At 53.1% G+C, this 20,794-nt stretch overlaps 3 protein-coding genes across 3 annotated transcripts; all 3 read left to right on the top strand.

Annotated features, from left to right (window-relative positions):
- Positions 1-2,696: 2,696 nt before the first annotated feature.
- NCLIV_060040 (hypothetical protein) lies at positions 2,697-5,154 on the top strand (the record flags this gene model as incomplete). Its single annotated transcript, XM_003885559.1, has 4 exons — positions 2,697-4,289; positions 4,416-4,604; positions 4,698-4,790; positions 4,918-5,154. The coding sequence occupies 4 exons, from the start codon at positions 2,697-2,699 to the stop codon at positions 5,152-5,154; spliced, it is 2,112 nt and encodes a 703-aa protein (XP_003885608.1).
- Positions 5,155-8,888: 3,734 nt separating this feature from the next.
- Positions 8,889-14,130, top strand: NCLIV_060030 (conserved hypothetical protein; the record flags this gene model as incomplete). The annotated part of the gene is made up of 8 exons (XM_003885558.1): positions 8,889-9,104; positions 10,123-10,659; positions 11,395-11,643; positions 12,084-12,210; positions 12,659-12,904; positions 13,018-13,142; positions 13,290-13,586; positions 13,897-14,130. 8 exons carry the CDS (start codon positions 8,889-8,891, stop codon positions 14,128-14,130), a joined length of 2,031 nt encoding a protein of 676 aa, XP_003885607.1.
- Positions 14,131-16,598: 2,468 nt separating this feature from the next.
- Positions 16,599-19,329, top strand: NCLIV_060020 (Ubiquitin carrier protein, related; the record flags this gene model as incomplete). Its single annotated transcript, XM_003885557.1, has 5 exons — positions 16,599-16,613; positions 17,582-17,717; positions 18,054-18,143; positions 18,540-18,628; positions 18,973-19,329. The coding sequence occupies 5 exons, from the start codon at positions 16,599-16,601 to the stop codon at positions 19,327-19,329; spliced, it is 687 nt and encodes a 228-aa protein (XP_003885606.1).
- Positions 19,330-20,794: the final 1,465 nt, after the last annotated feature.

Here is a 20,794-nt window from a genome sequence, read left to right as displayed (position 1 = left end):
CATGTGAGGCGTAATCCATACTGGCGTTCAACCACAATGGGGTGTAGTGGAACGGAATTCTCACAACTACTGGTCTTGGAGTGAACTTCACATTCACTTGTACTGGAACCCCCAACCTGTGGGAGAAAGGACCCGCCCCTTTCCCGGTTTTTCCGAGGTGGTGTTTTCCGGATGACTTTCGCGCTGTGCAGTTAGAGCGCGCTTCGCTCTAACTGCGGCGGCCCCTCGAGTTTCTTGGTCTGGCTGACCATTGCAATTCCAGTTAGTTTTTGCAGATGACACTCCTGAATACGACGGAAAATGGTCAGCCCGCCGCCTTCCCTGCTCGACTGTGCTAACGGTGCGCTTTACGCGCCTGGCTCGCTCTTACCTCTGAAAACGCGTGAGCCTACCAGGCGCTCAGGTGGTCAGTGAACTACGCCGCGCGCGCTCCGGCGTTTATCGTTATTTCAAACGTAAGCAGACTTGTGTAAACCACGGTACACGTTCGTGCAGCGGAACACCCATGTTTCGACGTAAGAAATGTGGTATCTGCGCGTGCCTGTCCGCCTGAACGACGACACTGGAACAGTAAGCAAAATGCAGGGTGAAGAGGCGACATCGAAAGCCGGTGTCTCTCGGGACACAGAACGCACAACTTACTTTAACCCTATGTGCACGTTTGATCCTACAGACAGGACAGCCTCGCTATTGTGACTATAGCTCAGTGAAGGGAAGACAGCGGGAAAATACTTCTGTGGTAATTCCCAGTTTAGCGTTCTGAACAAAGTGGCAACCGAGCACTACTGCAAAACTCTCGATGTCAAGGTTCTGATGCAGAGCCCTCTCATGTGGAGACTGAAGCGAGCAGCATGATTTACGTGGCAATGCGGCTTGAGTGAATCATCGTTGATCACTCTACAGTAAAGGCCGCCTGGTGATTACGGGTGCTGTTTCTGCCTTCTTCCCACATACATCCCAGGTGGAGTAGCCTGCGAGTGTACTTTGTGTCGCTATTCTCTAGCAGGAAGGCACTTTCCTGTAGGACAAAATATTCACCGGTCTCCTACGACCATGGTTGTGACGCGGTTTCTGGGTCTCACGGCGTTTCGAGGGCTGGGTCTGCCGCCGCCAAGTGTTTGGAAATCGCAGAAGGACTCCCACGGTGAACGGACGCTGTTCTGTCAAGTTCAAACTCTTGTTCCCGCGAATGCGTCTCTATTATTAGCTGGGGCCTTCAATTTTTCCCCGCCTTTGTCTACGCATGTTGTGTTTGTGTACGTCGGCGGTGTGAGCCTGTGGCACAGCTGAAGCAGCACCATACGGCTAGCACGCAGTCGTGTCTGACCGGTTTGTTGATAGCGGCGAGAAAACGAAACTGCTGGACGAAGGGCTAGAGAAAGCACTTAGTGAGTGGCGCCTGCTACAGACGGGTTTGTTTGCCAGAGCAGAAACGTACAACCAAAGACAAGACCAGGATTTTACGACAGTAACGTTTCTCATGGACGGTGGCAGTTCCGCTTGGCCTCCCACTTCGAGTGCTTCTTTCCGCCTCTCGAGGCCAGCCGGGGCTACGTCCGTTTTAAGTTGCCGCGCTCGTTACGCATGCGCCCGCGCTCGTAGATGCGTTGCGCCTGTTCATGATTCCAAACATACCAACGCATTTAAGAAGCTTTCCCCCCTCCGCCCACGTCCAAATTCCAAACTGTGGTTAAGTTAGCCCGATCGAGTCACACTCGCTGTTTGTTTTCGCCTTTTCGGAAGCGGCGCAGAGCGCTGTTTCACTCCTGACCGATCGCCAGCTTACTACTGTCCCGTTCGTCGGCCGCTCAGGGAACAATCACCCCGCTGTGGCCGAGCCACAGGTTTTCTGTGAGCCCCAAGGAAAGCGTTTAAAACGGGAAAAGGCGGTTGGGAGACAGCGTGGCAGAAAATGTGGGATGTTGGGACCCCCGAGTAGCGCTGGGCACGGGACGACACACAATTGCAGACTTTTGAGCGAGTGCGCCTCGAGCTTCGAGCGAGACACTTTCGGCTGGCGCGGAAATTGCCGGACAAGTGACAGCGGCAGCAGCTGAGTGGACCTTATGGACGGGCAGCAGCTCTCGTGAAATCGCTTTCCCCGATAAAAAGTCCTTTAACTTATCGTGGATGACGACTTGTAAGTGGCATGTTTTTGTCACGAAATCCTCGCAGAGTTCTGTCGCCATGAACTGCATTTGGTGACTTTCTTTTTTATTGCTCAGGAGTGCAGGCAGCTACCCAGCGAGGGAGCATCGTCCGGCGTCTTCTCTCGCAACTCATAAGGGTAACTCACGCGGCCTCTCGGGGCAGCAAAACTTTGCGAAACCTTTCTCATGGGAATTTTCCAAGAAGGACTGTTACACACCTTCTCAGTTTCGTGAACGTGCAGCAAATGCGCGGCATTCCGTGGTTTCTCTGCTCTGCTGTTCTGCTCGACGAGCGACGTGCCTGACGGGGTGCGAGGTTCCATTTATCTCCGGAGAGAGTGGGAGGAGACATGATTTTCTGGCGTCGTGGAGGCGGCATTTCTGCACGGGACTGCTTCTCCTTGCGCCCCCCCTTGTTTGCTGAATTGTCTTTGGGCTGGGAACGCCTTGCTCGTGTACCCGCGACTTGAAAGTGACTACGCGCTGCTGCTTGCGTTTCACTGACCTGCTCGTCTACCCTAACGAATCGCTCTTGGCTGTGACGAGATGAGCCGCCGCGCTTCCCACAACAGTTCCAAGGGGAACACTGGAGCTGTTCTGACTGGTGCAGGCAGGTTTGCAGGCGCCCACAACCTCCTCACGCACGTTCGAGGAGTGACGAGGGCAAAAGGCGGGGGCGGGGATGCCCTGGGTAAAAGCGGCCGGAAGCATGGGGTTCTCGACCACACGGACAGCATCAAGAGGCGGGAACTGAACTTTGACGAAGAAGCCTGGGCTCGGACCTCGACTTTGGACTATTCGCCGTATAAGCTGCATCGTATGCAGGAAAGCGAGGGCACCACGCAGGTGAGCGGCGATGATTACGGGGAAGTGTCTCCAGGAGAGGAGGCAGGCGAAATAGAGGCTCTTGACGAACATGGAGAGGAAGAGGAATACGCGAATGATTCTGGCGACTACTACGAGGCGGACAAGGCCGCCGGCGGAGAGGAAGAGGCGGCAGAGGGCTACACATACGAGGGCGGGGAAGAGGAAGATGAGTACTATTATGAGGACAGCTCGTACCAGCAAGGCGAGGAGGGGGTAGAAGAAGAGGCAGAGGAGGCGGAAGTTCCCGAGGATTATACAGTGCCAACAGGAGAAGAAGATGATGCGGAAGAGCAGGGTGGCGAGTACGCTTACGAGTATGAGTACGAAGGAGAGGGGGACTATGCAGAGGAGGAAGCGGATAAGGACTTGCAAGAAACAGAATGGGCTGACGGTGACGGATACGAAGAGGCAGAGGTCGAGGTAGGAGATGACTACGAGGATGCACGCGAGGGCGAGGAGGAGGAGGAAGGCTACGGGGAGGTGTACGAAGAGGAAGAGCACGAGGAGGAGGAAGAGGCTACTCCTGCCAATCCCTTAGCTCCATACACATTGTCCCAGATTGCTACGAAAGTGCAGGTTAGGCATGTGCCAGGAAAGGGGCGATGCTTATATACGAAGCACGACCTCGAACCTGGCGCGATTATCTTTGTGGAGACGCCTGTTCTTGTGGCGATCCCGTCTTTGGACGAGGAGCTTTGGAGCGCACTAACCGAGATAAACGACGAGGAAGCTCTGGAATTGCCTCCGGTGTGGCATCTGGCGGCGATTTGCAGTCTGACAATGCTTGACGACGAGAAAAAACAAATTTGTCTCGACAAGTGGGTTCCCGATCCAGACAGGCCCCCGAGTGATGACGTTCTCCGAGTTATCAACAGGGCCGGCCTGGAGGTCCATCCCCAGCTTTATGAGCGCATGCTGATGGTTTGGAGGTACAATTCCTTCGGCCATCACACGGAGCAGCAAGGCCTGGTGCTGTACAACCGCATCAGCATGATGGCGCACAGCTGCAGAGCCACGGCTTGCTGGCACTATGGGGAAGATGATGCCTTCGTGCTGCGTGCTCGCGTCAAGCTCCAAGCAGGAGACGAGCTGACGATCTCGTACATTGGAGATGATGATCTGTTCAAGTCGACGAACGTGCGAAGAGAGAAAGTGCAAGGCTGGCTGTTCACATGCCAGTGCGTTCGGTGCGCCGCCCCAGTTGACAACGCCCGAGGGTTCAGGTGTCCTCTATGTGGCACCGGGGCGATGTTTTTCAAAACAGACGACGAGGTAAGTGACGCTCAACAGAAAGCAACAGCTGGTTGCTTCAGTTATTTATTTTCTACAGAGCATGCTCTCCGGAAGAAGATATCACTTCCGCCTGAGGATTGCGTCGTGCGTTTTGCTTGATTACAGGAAACCACTTCGTCTGCTTGCACCATATGTCAAGCGCTTCCAACACAAGAGACCATTCAAGAATATCTGGACTTTGAACAAGCTTATGTGGACAGGCTGGCGGAGACGGACAAATCTGATGTGCCCGATGCAGAGCTCGTGTACAACCAGGCCACCCGCGTATTTGCTCAGCACTGGGTTTTGTACCAGGTAAGCACCGTGTGGTCGATATTTTTTGAGCACAAAGAGACATATTAGCAGAAGCCCATTTTAAAGTAGGTTTTTCTGCTTCTTTTTTTGCAGCTTAACACAATATTGTTCGAGGGCTATCGCGACGGTGGCGACCACGAATCGGCGTCATTCCACCAGATGGAACGTATCAAATACGTCTCGCAGGTAAGCGAAAATGAGTGCGCTGGTGATAATACCGAGTGGCGAGATCCCTTCGTGGCAGAAACCTCGTGTTTCTTCGGTCGTGAATTCTTGCTTATTTCCGTGTCCACGTTTCTGGTTGTGGCTATAGGTCATGCCTCTTGCATCGTATACGTTGGCGTGGCTCTATGAGGAAATGGGAGACACCATGTTGAACAAGGCGGAGGAGTCGGGTCCGGAGATCCCGGCCCACAAGTTGAACATCATAAGTCGACACTTCGAGGACGCGTACAATCTTCTTTACATTCTCTGCGGCGAAGACCACGACTACACGGTCGCCGCTGGAACCAAAAAAACTGCCTGCGAGGAACGCCTACCGGCCAGTTGAGGTACAGCTAGCGGATAGGGGCACAGGATTGCGTGCTCACAAGGAATAACGGTGTCAACTTTACAGTGCTGTCTTGGCATTAATGTCTTTATCGACGAGGGAAAGCGGTTAGGTCCTTGCAGCGTCTATCAAGGTATCAACTGTCACAAACACGCCGGTCACTCGACTCTGTGTCGAACCGGTTGGGCACAGGTTACTCGGCCAGTTGCATGCAACATTGTTACTTTACGGGATGAGGTTGTATGGAACGGGGATATCTCTGTGTACAGTGGCGGACACAATCAGAGGGGCAGCCTTCCTTTGACTGGCTGGCTATATGCACTGCGTCAAAATGTGCTCAGCTACAAGGTGCCAAAATGTCCATGCTTCCGTTTTTGCGCTTCTAACAGAAATGGGGTGATTGCGGCAATGCCGTACTGGATGTTCTTCCATGGTAGAAACTGCTACACATTGCGTTTTACAATTTTTTGAATTCAGTTTGAGCACCCCGTAGGGTTTCCGAATTGCCAGCCATTAGACGGGCTTCGGAGTAAATCTGACACTTGCTTTTTGGTAGTGGTTAGCTCTACGGAGTCCTTCATTTGCCAAAAAGCACTCTTCGAGGCGCGCTGATCCACTGCTGGTCGGCACAGTAGACGATGCACCGTCACTGTACACGTCTGATACTGAGAGGACAAGGACTGCTTGTTGAAACCGTCGCAGCCGCAAGGTTTGAAAACAGGCAAATGTAGCAGCTAGTCGTCTTCCTCTTAATCCGATTTTTCTTCTGATTTCTTTCTCTTGAAGAGTTTACGTATTCCTCCGGCGCGTTTCTGCTGTTCCGCATGGCGCTATCATACGGAACACAAAGTAGATCGATAGAAGGACTCTTACCTTCTTCCCGCCTTTCCGGGCAACAGTGCCTTCTGCTCGCGCCTCCTCGTCACGGAGTTTCGCAAGGCGATCCTGCATGCTTTCCAGTTTCGTCAACAAAACCTTTATCTTCTCATCTTCTAGCTTCAAATCGTCCTTTAGGAAGACCATATCAGCTTTGGACTGGAACAAACTATCAGTGGCACTGCCGACGATAGTGGCGTTGCGTTTTACTCACCGCAGCTCCAGCCGCAGCGTTCGAAGTGATTTGACGTAACTCGTCTTGAAGCTTGTGCCTTGATGCCTTCGTCTGGAAAAAGAGTTTATGCATTAGAGAGATATTTCGTGTGTTTTGGTGGAAGGCGAACTTCTTCTAGCTTTGCCTCTGTGTCTTTAATCTCTTCTTCGAGCTCCGCTATTGTCGTTCCCTTAATTGAGGCCATTTCAGCAAGTTTTGCAGTGCGGATAGCGCGCATCTCCGCGGTGTTCATTTTTCCTCGGCAGGCGATGGCCCTCGCAAACTCGAGTTTTTCCCTAGAACAAAAGGAGGGTACGATTGATGACGAAATGCGGCGCCGGAAGGTGTCACCTCACATTGCGCTCGTATCAGGAGAGAGCAAGACGATGACTGGAGCCGTATAAAGAGGTGGAGCTGCAAGAAACGACAACTTTGGATAGTAACTTGGTGGCCGTGACTGCGCTCGCCCGCACCTGCTGCTTCCGTTTCGATTCCTTCGAGAGCCTACGATTAGGAGAGGGTTGAACAGTTTAGACTTTATCGTAAGGCCCCAGTGAAAACCTACGCTTGCTGCCGCTGCCTCTGGGGTCGCCGCTTTCTCTTGCTGGGGAGGATTGACCACAGTCGACACATATTCCACTCCCTTTACAAATCTAGTGGTGGAAACACCGCATTGTAAATCTCCCAATGAAGTGCGTCTAACCTTCCTCTCATTGGCTCCTGTGGTCTTGTTCAACTCCTGCGTGCTTGACGTGTGGGATGGTTCGACTTTGTTTTGTGTTTTAAATGAGACCGACGTTCACAGCTTCTTCCAACTTCGAACCCAGTGCCTCAGCTGCGTTGCCGCGTCAAATTATGAAACATTCTGCATCTCCGCGATTTTTCCCTTACCCTCCTTCAACTTATCAGTCACCTGAGTCTGAACGGCTGCCTGTGGAGTTGTATTATGAGGCGCCAAGAGGGACTCAGTTGACAGTATTCCCTACAATGTCCTGTAGGTTGACTGGAGCCGGCGTTGGTGTAGGCTGCGCTCCAGCAATAACTGGCCCGGGGTATGGGGCAGCGGGGGCGGCAGCAGCCACAGGTACTCCCTGAACTGCTGGAGGAGGCAGCGGTCCCTCAACAGCGCCGTCTGCGAGTATGAACCGTTGTCTTTCATAAATACATACACACACGACGTCCGGTCGCTGCCGTACCTATCTGCTGCAGGAAGCGTGAGGCGACTACTTTGGGAGGTCCCGCTTTGCTCCGAACATGCTTCCCTAGGGCGTGGACAGCTCTATGATGCCGCGCACTTGCCGCAGTCGCGACCAAGGAAAAAACAACAATAATCGCAGGCAGTTTTAGCGACATTTTGCGTTGGTCGTGTTGTGCGGTATACACAATGAAATTCATGGTGGCCGGCTTTGCGCCGCAGTGGCGGGTGCGCCACCCCCGCGCGTGCTGTCACTACAGCTGTGAGCCGGCAGAGAAGTTGCCCGGAAACCCGAGCTAGCCGCAGATTGGTTAATTTCTACTCGTACGGAAGGTCTTTTTCTCCGGCATGCTTGAGAGATGCTGAAATGCAGTGCCGGTTGCGCAAGGGTAGCTGCGCAGTCCCGCCAAGCGACATGCTGCATAAAACCGCTGGTGCTGGCCTACGTTTGCAGCCTCAAGGGGATACCCCGTTTAAATACTGCAGGCTTTCAACGGCCGGTGCGAGACGCAAGCATCTGTCTATTCAACACAAGGACTGTCCGTCTCTTCCACCACACCAATCGCTGAGTCGGGCAGCCCGGAATTGCTCAGTCTTGTCAACTTGCCAGTTTCCTGAAAGCGAGTCCGGTTGATTAAATAGCACACTATGAGTACGTAACGCTTCACCCCGGGTGTCACATTTTCTACCATTGGTGTGTAGAAATTCTGTCACATTTTCTACCATTGGTGTGTAGAAATTCGCTATGACATCTCCTGCTTCAGTGAGGGACGACGATCAGGAACGTCCTCCACCAGTATTACGGACGACATCTTAGCAGAAAGAAGCGCCACCTCGGCCGATGTTGCCTCATGGAGCTTTGAAAACCGGTTCTTCTCCTTTTTACGAAACTCACACCCACTGAATATTTGTCTACGGTGCAGAATTGAGTTTGTCGTTGACCTCGGTCACACATGCTCTAGAAGAGGTGGGCAGCGCTGGCCCTGATCCGCTAACCTTGCATGCATGCATGCATGTGGAAGGCGGTTGAGGTCGTTGAGCCCATGTGGGGGAGGAAGCGAAGTTCCAGGAACTTTCATCCAGGGGCAGTCTCAATTACTGTTCTCTGATGAGTCAGAAGGCAGCAGATTCGACTGGTTTGTTCTCTGCGAGACAGGTTCTGGTCTCCGGTGTCGTGGCTGGCGCCCATTCTGGCAGGTCGTGGCACGGCTTCTGTGTCAACGGTCGCACTGATTGAAAGGTGCTCGCGGATGCCATCAAAGACCAGATCTACACTGTTTCTCTACTACGTAGATGCGCTATACAACGACGCATCCTGGTGGCAGAGGCAAAATTGTCGCGTTCGCAATACAGCAGAACCCCCACTGGAACGCGGCAGCAGAAGAAAAGGAACCCAACTCATTGCGAGCTGGATACCGGAGCTGAAAGACGGCTGATAAGGCGTCTGCGATGACGGCCCAACGAGACTCGGGCTCGACTGCCCCGTCGGCTGCGAAGGAAACTGAGACTTCGCAGCAGTGTTCGGAGGCCCTTCCAGTCTTCTGTCTCCTAGATGGAAACAGTGAATCCGGGCCGTACTTGCCTCTTGGACCGACGAGCGGGGATGGCAGCCTGAATGGCGCCTTCTTTTATGATGCAAAAGCTCACGTATTGAAGGAGATTGGGGTAAGTCCTGGCGTGTAGTGGGCTCTGCCAACTGACATTTTTTAATGACTGTCGCGCGAATTCCCTGGCGCTTTAGCTGCGGATAGCGAATCTCTCAGCTCCGCTTAATTTGAAAAACGGATACCCACCCATGAATGATCCATGCATCATCTGAAGGCCCACGTCTCCTCTTGAGAGTTTTCGTCTCTTTTCTGTGAGTCTTGAGATTAGGGCTCGATGATGGCAGCGCAGTGCCACGGCTGCAGTGGATCACTGAATCTTACGAATTTCGTGTGACAGGGGGCATTGGTATTGAGGCGGCGGCTTCCCTTTGCTGAAACAAATGGTGCCGGACGCGACGAGCGACTCGTCGACCAGTAGGTTCCCCGTTGTTGTGCATATGCGCTGCATAGCTCCTCTTTGCGTGCGTCGGGCCCCTGTCTCCCGTCCTATCCGGCAACTGTCCCTACCCTCGGACATATTCCCCTGGGAGGAGAACAAACCAGTGAAGCCACTTCGTCAAGGTGGGATTGTCACTTCGTACCCTTGTTGTGGTGTGCATGTGCTTTCAGCTTAACCTTCACACTCCTACACGAGTGTATGCGTTGCCTGACTCCTGCCGAGGTCTGAGTGAAGGGGGCGGCTGTGTTTTTAGGTCCGGGACGGCGGCGTGCATCACAGCGGCTAGAAGGGGGACTGGCAAAAAGCGTTCGCGGGAGGGACACGTCAACTCCCACGGTGTTCTGCGGCAGCAAGGTAATCCGCCTGCGGAGTCACTCACATGCATTTTGCCGAGAGGCCAAGGGTTACATAGGCTCAGTGCGTCAGAACGTGGTCCTGGCGGCCTAACGCTCGAGGAGGAGGCGTATCTTTCGGTAAGCCCAAGAGCTCACAAACAGGTTGCGGAACCCTTGGGGATGCGGAACTTTGAGAGCTTGGTTGGCATGAAACGGGTTTGTTCCCAGGGGGCATAAGCGGGCGATGAAGTGCAGTGGGATCCATTTTCTGATTTGTCTGAGTTGCGTTCCTTGTGGACCAGGTTGACGAAGACATTGTGCACGTGGCTCCGCTCCCGGCGATTCGTGGCGCAGGATCGAAGGGAGGGTCCGATACACAGCTTTGCCTCGCAGTCACTTCAGCAGCGACAAGAGCGTCAAAACCGAAGGATGAGCACCCTTCGGAACTTCAGGCGGAACTGCGGTGCCATCTGGTGTCTTGCTCACCTCTCGGCGTCCTCTCCAGCTGCACAGTCGGCCAGTGCTCGCTACGCGCGCAGCCTCAGGGAGGACGAGGGCGCCAGGCCTTGGACCAACGAAAGAAGAGCTCTTCCGGGCAGAGCAACCAAAAGACCAATTCACCCTGCACATATCACGTTGGCGTCAGCGATTCTCTGCTGGAAGACGGCCGCCTTCACGTTGTCCTTTTTGCTGGAGTGGACACCGATGAGCGTGACTGCCTGTACGCACCGCTGGACGTCGTTTCGGAAGGCTCGTCCTTTACATTGAGGCCCGTTTGCCCGACTCCCGCCGAACATGGCGAAGGCGAAAAGAGCGACAAGCTGTGCCAAGTTCTCCCGGTACGCGGGACTGTGCAGTCCGGCGCGGGCTGGCGGGTTCGGCCCTGCTATCAACCGAGGCGGGGACCGTGTGCGCCCTCGACGTCTGGGGGAAAAGAGGAGGGCTCCGCGAGCAGTCGGTTGGGGTCGAGACGCGGTCTTTGCCGGCTTTCTGGCGAGATGGACCAATTACTGCTCACTGCTGAAGACGGTTCCGAGTTCCAGGTGAGCCTGAAAGGCGTCCTTGTGCGGAATGGACATCCAGCTCTAGCCAGGACACCCTTCACAGCTGCGGGCACAGGCTTGCTGTCGGACACCGATGGATGGCCTTCCATTCAGAGAAGGCGGATCCGTGTTCTTCTGTGCCCGTAGCGCTTGTGGCTCTGACACCAAACCTGAGCGAATACGCTGCCAGTACAGCGGTGGCTGTGACGAAAATAGGCCAGAACATTTTAATGTTGTCTCCGAACTTTTCTTCAAACTTGTGAGCGAAGACGCCCCACCGTGTTTCAAGAAGGGCGCCGATGGACACCCGTAGCCTCACCTCACGAGAGAGCTGACGCGCACGTGCGGCGCCGTGTGCGGTTCCCAACAGACCAGAGACTGGTAGCCTACCAACCTAGGACAGTTTTTTCTCACGGTCGTGTCATGGTGAGGTTAGAAGCAAGCGGTTGTGATGGCTCCAAGTTCGAAACCCGAGCAGAAGCATAGTGGTGCTGACTGGTTCCGCCTCGAATGCTATCGCTGCGTGTCCAGGTGCTCGCTTACCAGCGTTCAACTTGTTCGTTCATCTCGGCCAGACGCTTTCGCCGCATGCTTTGCGCCGGAGACGGAGACGATCCACGGCGCGGGGGTGTTTTGCTCCTGACCACTGATTTCTGCCTGGAGTGGCAGTGGAGCAATTCAGATTCGTCCTGCAGACTCATTTTGCGGGAGACATCGTGGGGCGTTCCCTGTTCGTCCATTCTCCGTGTTGACCTGCCGTCGTCTGCGACCGGAACCGCGGTACGTCCGTCTTCGCCGATGGTACTACGGATGCGTGTCCCGTTGCTTTATATGACTGCGTGGCAGCACCCCTCTCCGCCAGGTTGTCCAGAAGTCCAATGCAGCTGAAGGAAAATGCCTGCTCGTTTTATTTTTGGGACTCCTGCATGTCGTACTCGAGATCTTGGTGACTAGTACAGATGGGGGAGTGCGTAAACCGTCTTTGGTTTGTGTGTGCAACAGTAGGAAGAACGCGGAAACGAGAAATGCCCATGTTTTGAGACAGCGAAACGAGATCTGTGCCTGACAAGCCTTGATCTAAGAACTGCCGTTGACACTGCTTGCTTGCTCATCGTGCAGTGCATGCTGGGGAAACAGCTTTTCCCCGAGATAGTGGAAGAGTTTGAGTGCGCTCCAGCGCGCTTTCAGGGGATTGGAACTGCTGTTGTGTTCCTTCTCAGCCCATGGTGCTTCCTGGAGGTTCGTGGAATACGCCGTCGTTTCTGGCGACAGTGCTTTGGCAAACGCAGAACGCAGTCTTCTCCACTCCGCTTTCCGTTCCGTCACGTCGCACGTCTCACGCTGTCGGTGAGTGAATCTGTAGTGGACGCTCTCCACTGAGGACGCCACCGTACGCCGCTGGATAACGGGTGGTACAAGTGTCTCCAACAATATTCCGTGCGAAGCGATTAGTGTCCATTTAGTTATAACTGAACCGTTTCGTGTCATATGCATGAAAACGATTGTCATTAGTTAACAAGGACATGAACACGTCCGTTGGAGACAGGCGCTCGAAGTTAAACGCCAGTATTTGCTTTTTTCATAGCGGGCTTTGTATTATCCATTTGGTTCTCCCAGGTAGCGTAGGTCTATTTTGTTCACGACGCCCGTTGCGGGTCTGGCTCCTGAGAACACGATTGTTGCCGAAGAGTGGCAGTCTCTCTGTCCTCCCTGGGCGTGTCACCCCCCCCCCCCCCCTACCAAGCGACTGCGTGCATGGCGCTTGTGAGAATCCATATCTTGTGGTATCCCTCAGGAGCCCTGGCGGAAGTTCCTTTTCAGGATGTGGACGAAGCGAACATCCATACGAAAGCGATGCTGAGTCCTCAGAAGGATGATCTGCTGCTCGCCGCCGCAGGAGTTGCTGACAGCCGAGGTCGCCAGCTGTGTCGGAGCTTGCTTCAACTATGCCGACAGTCGAGTCAGGACGAGGCAGCTTCTCTCGAACCAAATGCGTTTTTGAGCACGTTGCGCCAGCAGAAAAACGGACGCAATGAACTTGGTGAGTCTCAAGGGCGCCGTGCAGCTTTTTCGCAGGACTCGAGCATCATGGACTAGGAGAGAGTGAAAAACTGAGCTGCGTTCGACGTTTTGTTGGCTGTGTCTTTCTCGCAGAAAACGGGATCTGTCGCTTTCTTCGGAGCGGCATCTTGCCGGCATCTTCAAGGCTGGTATCGTTTTTGATTCAGTGCGAACTGGAGAGAGCAGCTGAGTGCTGCTGCACAGACCCCGGCCTTCATGTAAGTATTAAAGTTAGTTTTTTTACGGAGAGTCAGCTTTGTTTTCGTGTCTGCAGCGCCTTAAAGGACACTGTGCGTTCGTGACTTGTCCGCGAGAATAGGTGCGTCGATGGTAGCGCGACAAAGTGTTTTGCTTTGCATCCGCAGGAACGTGACATCGTCCGTCTCCTTCGGTGGCGTCCCGAGGTGTTTCTGCCCGTTGTTCTACACCGCACGCCGCATCTATCGAAACCGCTTCTAGTTCAGGCCTTTCAAGAACTCCTGGCGAAGGAACAGGGGCAGCACTCGGGCCCGTTGCTGCAGATGCTTAAGCAGCTGCTTTCCTGGTTGGAGCTGTACATCCATGCTTCCTCTTCGAAGGAAGACAGGCAGAAGGCAGAGACGGCTCCGTCGCTTGAGCTCCTCCTTGACTTCGTAGCAGTCCTCGCTGACGCAGAACTACCGGTGAGGCTGCGGGGCACCAGAGTGAACCGGTAACTTTCTGGCTCACGGAATCGTACCGTCGTCTGTACACTCCGTCACGCGTGGATATACGCGTACATCCGCTCCTTCGTTATCTCCAGTAACATGTTAAAAACATTGCATGCTTTGTTTCTTCTCACCAGAGCTTGCGAATCACATGCCCTTGCGTCTGAGTAGTGCCGTTCCCTGTGCCGATTGGCGTGCGGCTCATTTTCTCGTCACGCTGTCCAGTCGTCGCGGTATTGAGGGAACGCAGGTGACCGTTTTTTTCGGCTTCCATTTATGTTTGCAGACTTGTTTCAGCGACAGAGCAAACGGAGAGGGTGCGCATGGTCCGGACCACCAGGAGCGCGTCATCTTTTCAAAGATTTTGCGACGGGTGCATGACTTATTGCAACAAGAGGACGGGGCAGTGCTGCGCAGACTCGAAGGACGCCTTTTGGCTGTATTGACCAGTGGGCACGCACTCAGTTCAGATGCTGCAGTGGGACATTCTTTGGTCCGCAGAGTGACGGTGTCTCTTTGATTCTGATTCTTGGATAACCTCTTTCCGTAAGCTGACGACTCTTATTTGTCTCGTTTGCGTCAAAGTCGATACCACCTCTATCCGTGATATGCCCGTATATTAGTTGTCGTCCGGATTCTCACCCTGGCCTGAGAGAGAGCACTGGCGTTCACAAATGAGCAGCGGCCATGTGTCAAAATCGTTAACAGAGCCTCAGCAGAAAGAAATCTTCCGGCTTGAGGCGTACAAAACTTGCCAAAGTGGCACACTTAGTTCCTCGCTAGGAAGCCAGCTCGTACGCATCTCGGGAACACCTGAAGGCCAGTTCGAGCAAGCATGCGTCTAGTCCAAAATAGGTGACTGCTTCGCTTCTACACAGGTGAATGTCACTGGGCGTTCATGCTTCGAAATGTGCTCGTTGTTGTCGTCATCTCGAGCGCCTTCCTCACGCAGAGAAACGCTTCTATGCGTGCTGGACTACCACTAATCACTGAGACTACTTTTCCTTCACCATGCCGTGCGAAAGTTTCGTCCCGGATGGCGTGTTCGATTTTAGTCTTTGCTTCATAATCCTCACTTGTCACTTTTGAAAACGTGGAGACATAGTGCGTGGGATGGACTCTTTCCGCAAGCATCTGGCGCTATTGCGCGTGTCCGCACACGCTGAAGCACGGCCAGTTTTTTCGTGGTACTTTCTTTCCTTTTGGCTTTTGAATTCTCAAGAAGCCAAAATACCCTAGTACGGGAAATCTGTTAAAAATAAATTCAAGGGCGGAAATCTCGCAGCGAGCCGAGCATGAGAATGAAGACGTAGGACAGTGCGTGCGCAGTGTCCTGCGCCCATCCACTCAAGTTTAGATGGCACCTATGGTGTCGACAGATGAAAGAAAACGAAATCGCTGTGATCACTGCGAGCTCGCTGGAGAAGGGTATCTGAACCGCTCCGTTCAGGCAGGTAGAAGCAAATATTGCTGCCAGAGGCAGGTGCAGGGGTTTCCAGTCAAGACGTTTATGGGGTTCTCGGATAAAAGAACGACCAGTTGAGGAACGACTTGGCAAGCCCAACACAGGTGATGGCACGTTACAGCCCCTGCAAGATTGAATTTTTGTGTGACCTAATTGGCGAGCTAAAAGAATGACCACTGAAAAACTCCAAGCGAAGGTGAGGAAGATGCGTGAGAAATAACTGGTAGAACCAGTTCGTTCGCCAGTAGCCTGCCAGGTCACAGGTAATAGCCGCTCAAGATAAGGTCTTCCCAGTGAGTGTGCCATCGTGATTTGTGCTGCTAAAAGTTCCCGAGGCACCGGGGAATGCCGCGGATAGTAAAGAATGAAGCCGGGAACCAACTCTGTTTAAACAGAAAATTGAAAATCTTCGCAACGTCGCTCCGGAAGAACCCCTCTTTTTTCCCCTCAGGCGGACGCACAGTGTGTGAGCCGACTCGCAGCTTCTTCATCATTTGACGAGATGGTCATTCTTTGTGTGTGCGGAATCGTGCCCTGCTCAGCCTAGATTGCCTATTGGTCTCATATTTTGGTGGTTCCGTGGGATAACGGTAATTCCGTTGCGCCGGACTTCTCCAGCACTCCACTTGCGCGTGAAACAACTGCCTGAATCTACGAGGAACCGGACCGCGGGAGCGTTTATTCGACAAAGAACGTACGATGCCGGTGAAGCCGCTCCACAGATGGCACCTCCTCCGGTATGTTCTGTACCCAATTCGCTTTTGCCTGCTTCTGCGCGCGTGTTGTTCCTAAGTTAGGAGCAGTGGAGCGACCTAAGCAGCCGGCAGAATTTTAACGCCGCTCTGACTGGGCGCCTGTCTCGCGCCTTTTCTACACCCGCGGGAAACACGTTAACAGACTCGGCAAGCACATCAGCATGTACCCAGAAGTCCACTATAAATCTACAGTAATTACAAGGATACCACACTGTAAAATACACGAAAAAACTGTAGCTGGTTTCGACCAACCCGTCGAACAAGAACACTCTTTTGCCATGCACAGACGTCACGTCTCTCATGTCTGCATGTGACGACATGCGGCCACTGGTCAAAAAAACAGGTTTCTGAGCACAGTGACAGCCGCACGAAGACAGTGCTGTCGCAAAGAAAACCCTAAACTACATTGTCTGGTATATGACCACCCGAAGTTGCACGAAAGCAATATCCTTGCACCGATTGCTCAGCCTTTGTCTGGCTTCTTGTCGGGAGACGGCCCGTGAAAAATCGTCACAATCGCGTCGCGTCTAGAGGCTCATGATGAGTCGGGTCTGTCACATCCTGTGCTGCTGGACGGTGCGCAAGCTCACATGCTACGGCTGACAAGAGACTTTCGGCCGACTTTTGTGCCACACGAGGATGGAAGGGAAATCTTTTGTTCTGACACCACTTCAGTAAGCACTCCTTCTCTGAGGAGAACGTTTCCGGTTTCTTTTATTGGCCCTCATTTGCCATTTCCTTCTTCCACCTATTAACCCCTGCGAAAAGATGTCGAGCCACGCGGTAAGCCAGTTGGGAGAACTCAGGAAAAATGTCGTTTCGTCAACTCCCGTCTACACCAGCTTCTCAGGGATTGCCATTATTTTGCTGAGTGCCGGTTCTCTCAGTTTCATTCTGTACAGTCTGGTGAAGCGCCTCTCTGGACATCACTGCCCCACCCTGTTGTGCCTGTGCTGGCTGCCGGCCGAGAGGCCATTGCGCGCAAGCGGCTGTACAATGCGTTGACTAACCGAGGTATCAGATATGTTTCATGTCTTGGCAACTTCTTTGTTTACGCCTACACAGTCCTCGTAAGCATATTTGTGGTAGACAACGAACGACCACGTCAAGAGGAATGCCCTGTCTTCAAATGAAAGGCAGGAGGGGGGAAGATATTGCCGCCTGACGCACACGCTTTCTTCTCGAGTGCCACAACGCCACCAGTTTGCTGTCTGTATATACACACACGGCTTGTGTTCTCCACAGGGTAGCCATCAGTCAGAATTGACGGGTTGTAAACAGGGTGGGCAAGGACCGTGAATGCCGGTGTCCAAGGGGCCACGCCTGACTCGCCACAGTGACCGTAGAACATCGCACCACCAAACCCGCACCACCAAATTCATTGTGGATATTTGGAGAGGGAAGCTTCAAGTATTTCATAGGCCACACCTTGTCGAAGGAGAATCGAAAGACAGGAAAGTCGAGCATGTGTTCGCCGTTGATGGACCTGCTTTGTTGACGACAGCAGGCTTATACAAGTGAATCCATCAAACCATTGTACGTTTGTTCCAGTGGTACGTCGTTCTTTCGTCCTACTAATTTCCAAGCTTTCCTTTCTCATTCATTTTATTTTTCTAGGGTCCTTTTGTTTGTACTATACTGAGCATCTCTCACGAGATGTCTCGTCGACCGCTGCTTCGGCACGCAAGGCCACGGTGTGTGCGTTATATAAACTCTGATCGATGTGTGTGCCATGTAAACTTTTTTCGCAGAGGAAACGCTTGATTCGTGATTTCCGCAAACTGCAGACTGATCCTCCTCATGGCGTCAACGGCGCGCCAGTCGGCAACGATATCATGAAGTGGAACGCCGTGATTTTCGGTCCGGAGGACACGCCCTGGGAAGGAGGTAAACACTTCTTTTGCTCTCTCCCTATTCGTTTGGGTACCAGTAAACGGATGCTGGGGACGGGAATATTCGCTATACATATCAAGAACAGTCAATCCGTATGAAGGGGATTCTGACAGTTAGGAAGGCAGCAAAGCGCCTCAGAAGACATTCATCACCGGCAATAGGAAGCCTTTCCCAGCGAGTTGCACTAGGAGCGCGTCGTGGTAACACCCGTCAGAGGCTGATGTTTTCTTGGGCGTTTGAGATGCTCCGCACAGATTCGCCATTGCCTCCCCGTTACTGTTTCCTGTCTTTTCAATTGTCTCTGAGGTCGCTGCTCGGTTTCTGATGCAGGCACCTTTCAACTGGAAATGATTTTCAGTAACGAGTATCCGAATCGGCCTCCACTAGTGAGGTTTTTGTCGAAACTCTTCCATCCTAACGGTAAGCCAGATGCAGTGTGTACCTGACCCTTTGCTGAGTGTCTCTGTATCGCAGACCGAAGAGGCGGATGGTGGAGGGATCGCTGGCCCGAAGCGAGCGAATCTGCGAAGGCTCTGCAATTTGCAGGAAACAACGTGTACCGGGCGAAAGTGTTCAGCGCCACGGTGACAGCGACTTTCCAGTGGTGCTCCCACTGGCTGAAGCATGTTTGATGCACGTATCTTCTGCCTTGCGGAGAGCGTCGTGATGAAAAAGAGACGGCAGGAGGCTGAGGTTTACATGCAGTTGTGGATACTGATTGAGTGAGCAGGCAGGGGCGTGCGGTCTTTCTATTCGGTCAACTTACTGTCTTCACGCGCTGTACTGTTCCGCACGAATTGCTGTGTGTGTATGTAGTATATAATGATGGCAACATCTGCCTTGATATTCTTCAAACTCAATGGAGTCCGATATACGACATTTCCGCTATTCTGACGTCAATTCAGGTAACCACATGCTCCGGCCCAACACCCTGAACAGTATAGGCAGCGCAAGGCGACGCATTTATATGTGGCAGCACAGCATTCCTGCAGCTAACACCGTTGCATTTCGTTAGGGCGTGTAATGGTGTTGTTTCGTTTACATACTTCTGGCGAACCAGAGAGACCCCTTACCTCTGTGTGCTCTTTTTATCGACATAACCCTGTGTAGCCAGTGGGTTGACATTTCTTGGTATTTTTGGCAGCGTGTTTCGGTTAGGAAGTTCCTTCTACAGCAGCCCTCACATTTACACCGGGTGGCTCCTCGTATCGTACGGCTGTGGCTTTTTGTTTCTGGCGATGTCCTTCAGTCGTTGTTGAGTGATCCAAATCCGAGCAGCCCTGCTAACCAAGAGGCAGCTCGTCTGTATGCGGAGAACCGTCGCGAATACAATCGTCGTGTTCAACAGTGTGTAAACGAGTCGTGGGCGGCGGTCCCCAGTGAGCCGTCCAGCGAGACGGCGCAACAGTCCCCCGCTGTCACCACAAGTCACGCTCCTCCGCCACCTGATGGTCCTGCGCCTGCACAGAGTGGGGCCACAGAGGGGCGCTCTGGGTCTGTAAATGGCGCGTCGGATCAGCGGCATGCTGAACCTACTCCAACAATAGGAGACTCCGGCGTGGAAGCACCGTCGGCTCCGCCGCCTCCTGCCGATTCGACTGCATGACAGTTCCGTGCCTTAAGTAGTAATGTCGTATACAACATAGGGTAGATCGGTAGCTGAGGACCAGATAAGGTGAAGGCGCATTGTGCAAACAGAAGGTTGTTTTCCATTCCAGCGTCGGTGTGGCTACGTGAGGCTTCGATGGTGTGGTTGTTCGCAGAGTTCGGCTTGATGACTTATCAAAGTTTCTTAGTGGCCGGAACTAATCACAGTTCTTTAGCCACTATGAGAAAGTGGCATCTAAGTGTCTGTCTTACTGGCACCCAAGTGTCTGTCTTACTTCTTCCTTCTGTTGACCGGTTGTTTCATGTGCACACGGCCAAACAAGAGTCGCGTCTGCTCCACATGTGAGAAATTTTGGTAATCTCTCTCAATTCAACTGGCGGCCTCACAAGTTTGTGCGACTCATATTTTCGTGATTCGGGAGACTGAAACTGTTTAGGCAAACTCGAACAGTGGAGACCAGATCAAGGATGTGGTGCCAGAGCAAAGCTGAATACCGTTGGATACAATGGAATGTTGCTTAGGCGTCCGCGCCACTTCAAGCGCCTCTGGTTCTGACTTTTCCACACGAGTACAAGCGATGGAGAATTATTTTCTCAACTATGTGGCCTGTTTCGTCGATTTGGACGCCAGTTTCCCCTGCATTCCTGACGGACGCCAGGGAAAGTAAAAGGAGTCTGCAGATATGACGATTTTCTGTCGAGGGGCTGCATACTGTGTAGCCCCACGATGGCATCGGGTAGTGAATGGGACACAGCTGCGTCGCGAAATGCCTGGTGTCTGTTCAAAGCACCACGTGACTGGTAAGCTGAATGCCGACCCCGGTGAGCATCAAAATGATGCACAGGTAGTTGCCAACTGAAGGACTGGATTTGCGTCACGCTCTAGACTTCCCGCTTTGCTGTGGATTTACATTTCAGCACTCCCAGCGAACTTCCCCATAACACCGATCTCCCTTCGACCGCACAGGGGCGACAGGTTGCATGTGTGTTCGGTCAAGGTATAGCCTAGAGAAAATACGTCCACCCGACGGTGGCAGAGCCACCGCCGGTGGCGCTCACCCAATCCCATAACATGCCTACAGCCCACCGCAACGGTAACAACGTTTTATGCGCGGAACTACGGTATCTGCCGTGGCATCCAAAAGGCAAACTGCTCAAATGCCAAGATGCGACTAACAAGCACACAGCGTTGATGGTCACCACAGTGTTGTGTTCGTATGCGCGACTATCCAGACTTCCGAATACGGCCCGAGGTAGTTCATCCATCAGGAGTCACCTAATCTCCGTAAATGGTGGTGTCGACAGGCACGGCAACCAAGCGCCTCATGGCAAGTGTGGCTCGGTGTGCCTCGGATTACACACGCAAAAAAGCATCGCTGTCACGCGTGACCACGCTAGGAAGGATCGATTGGATTTTCAACGTTTTATCCCAACGTCCTTCTTTGACGGGCGACGGTGCTCTC

The sequence above is a fragment of the Neospora caninum genome, chromosome XI (genome assembly GCF_000208865.1).
Source record: "Neospora caninum Liverpool complete genome, chromosome XI".
NCBI lineage: Eukaryota > Apicomplexa > Conoidasida > Eucoccidiorida > Sarcocystidae > Neospora > Neospora caninum.
Note: the sequence above shows the minus strand (reverse complement) of the source record. Positions and strands in the feature narration are given on the sequence as shown.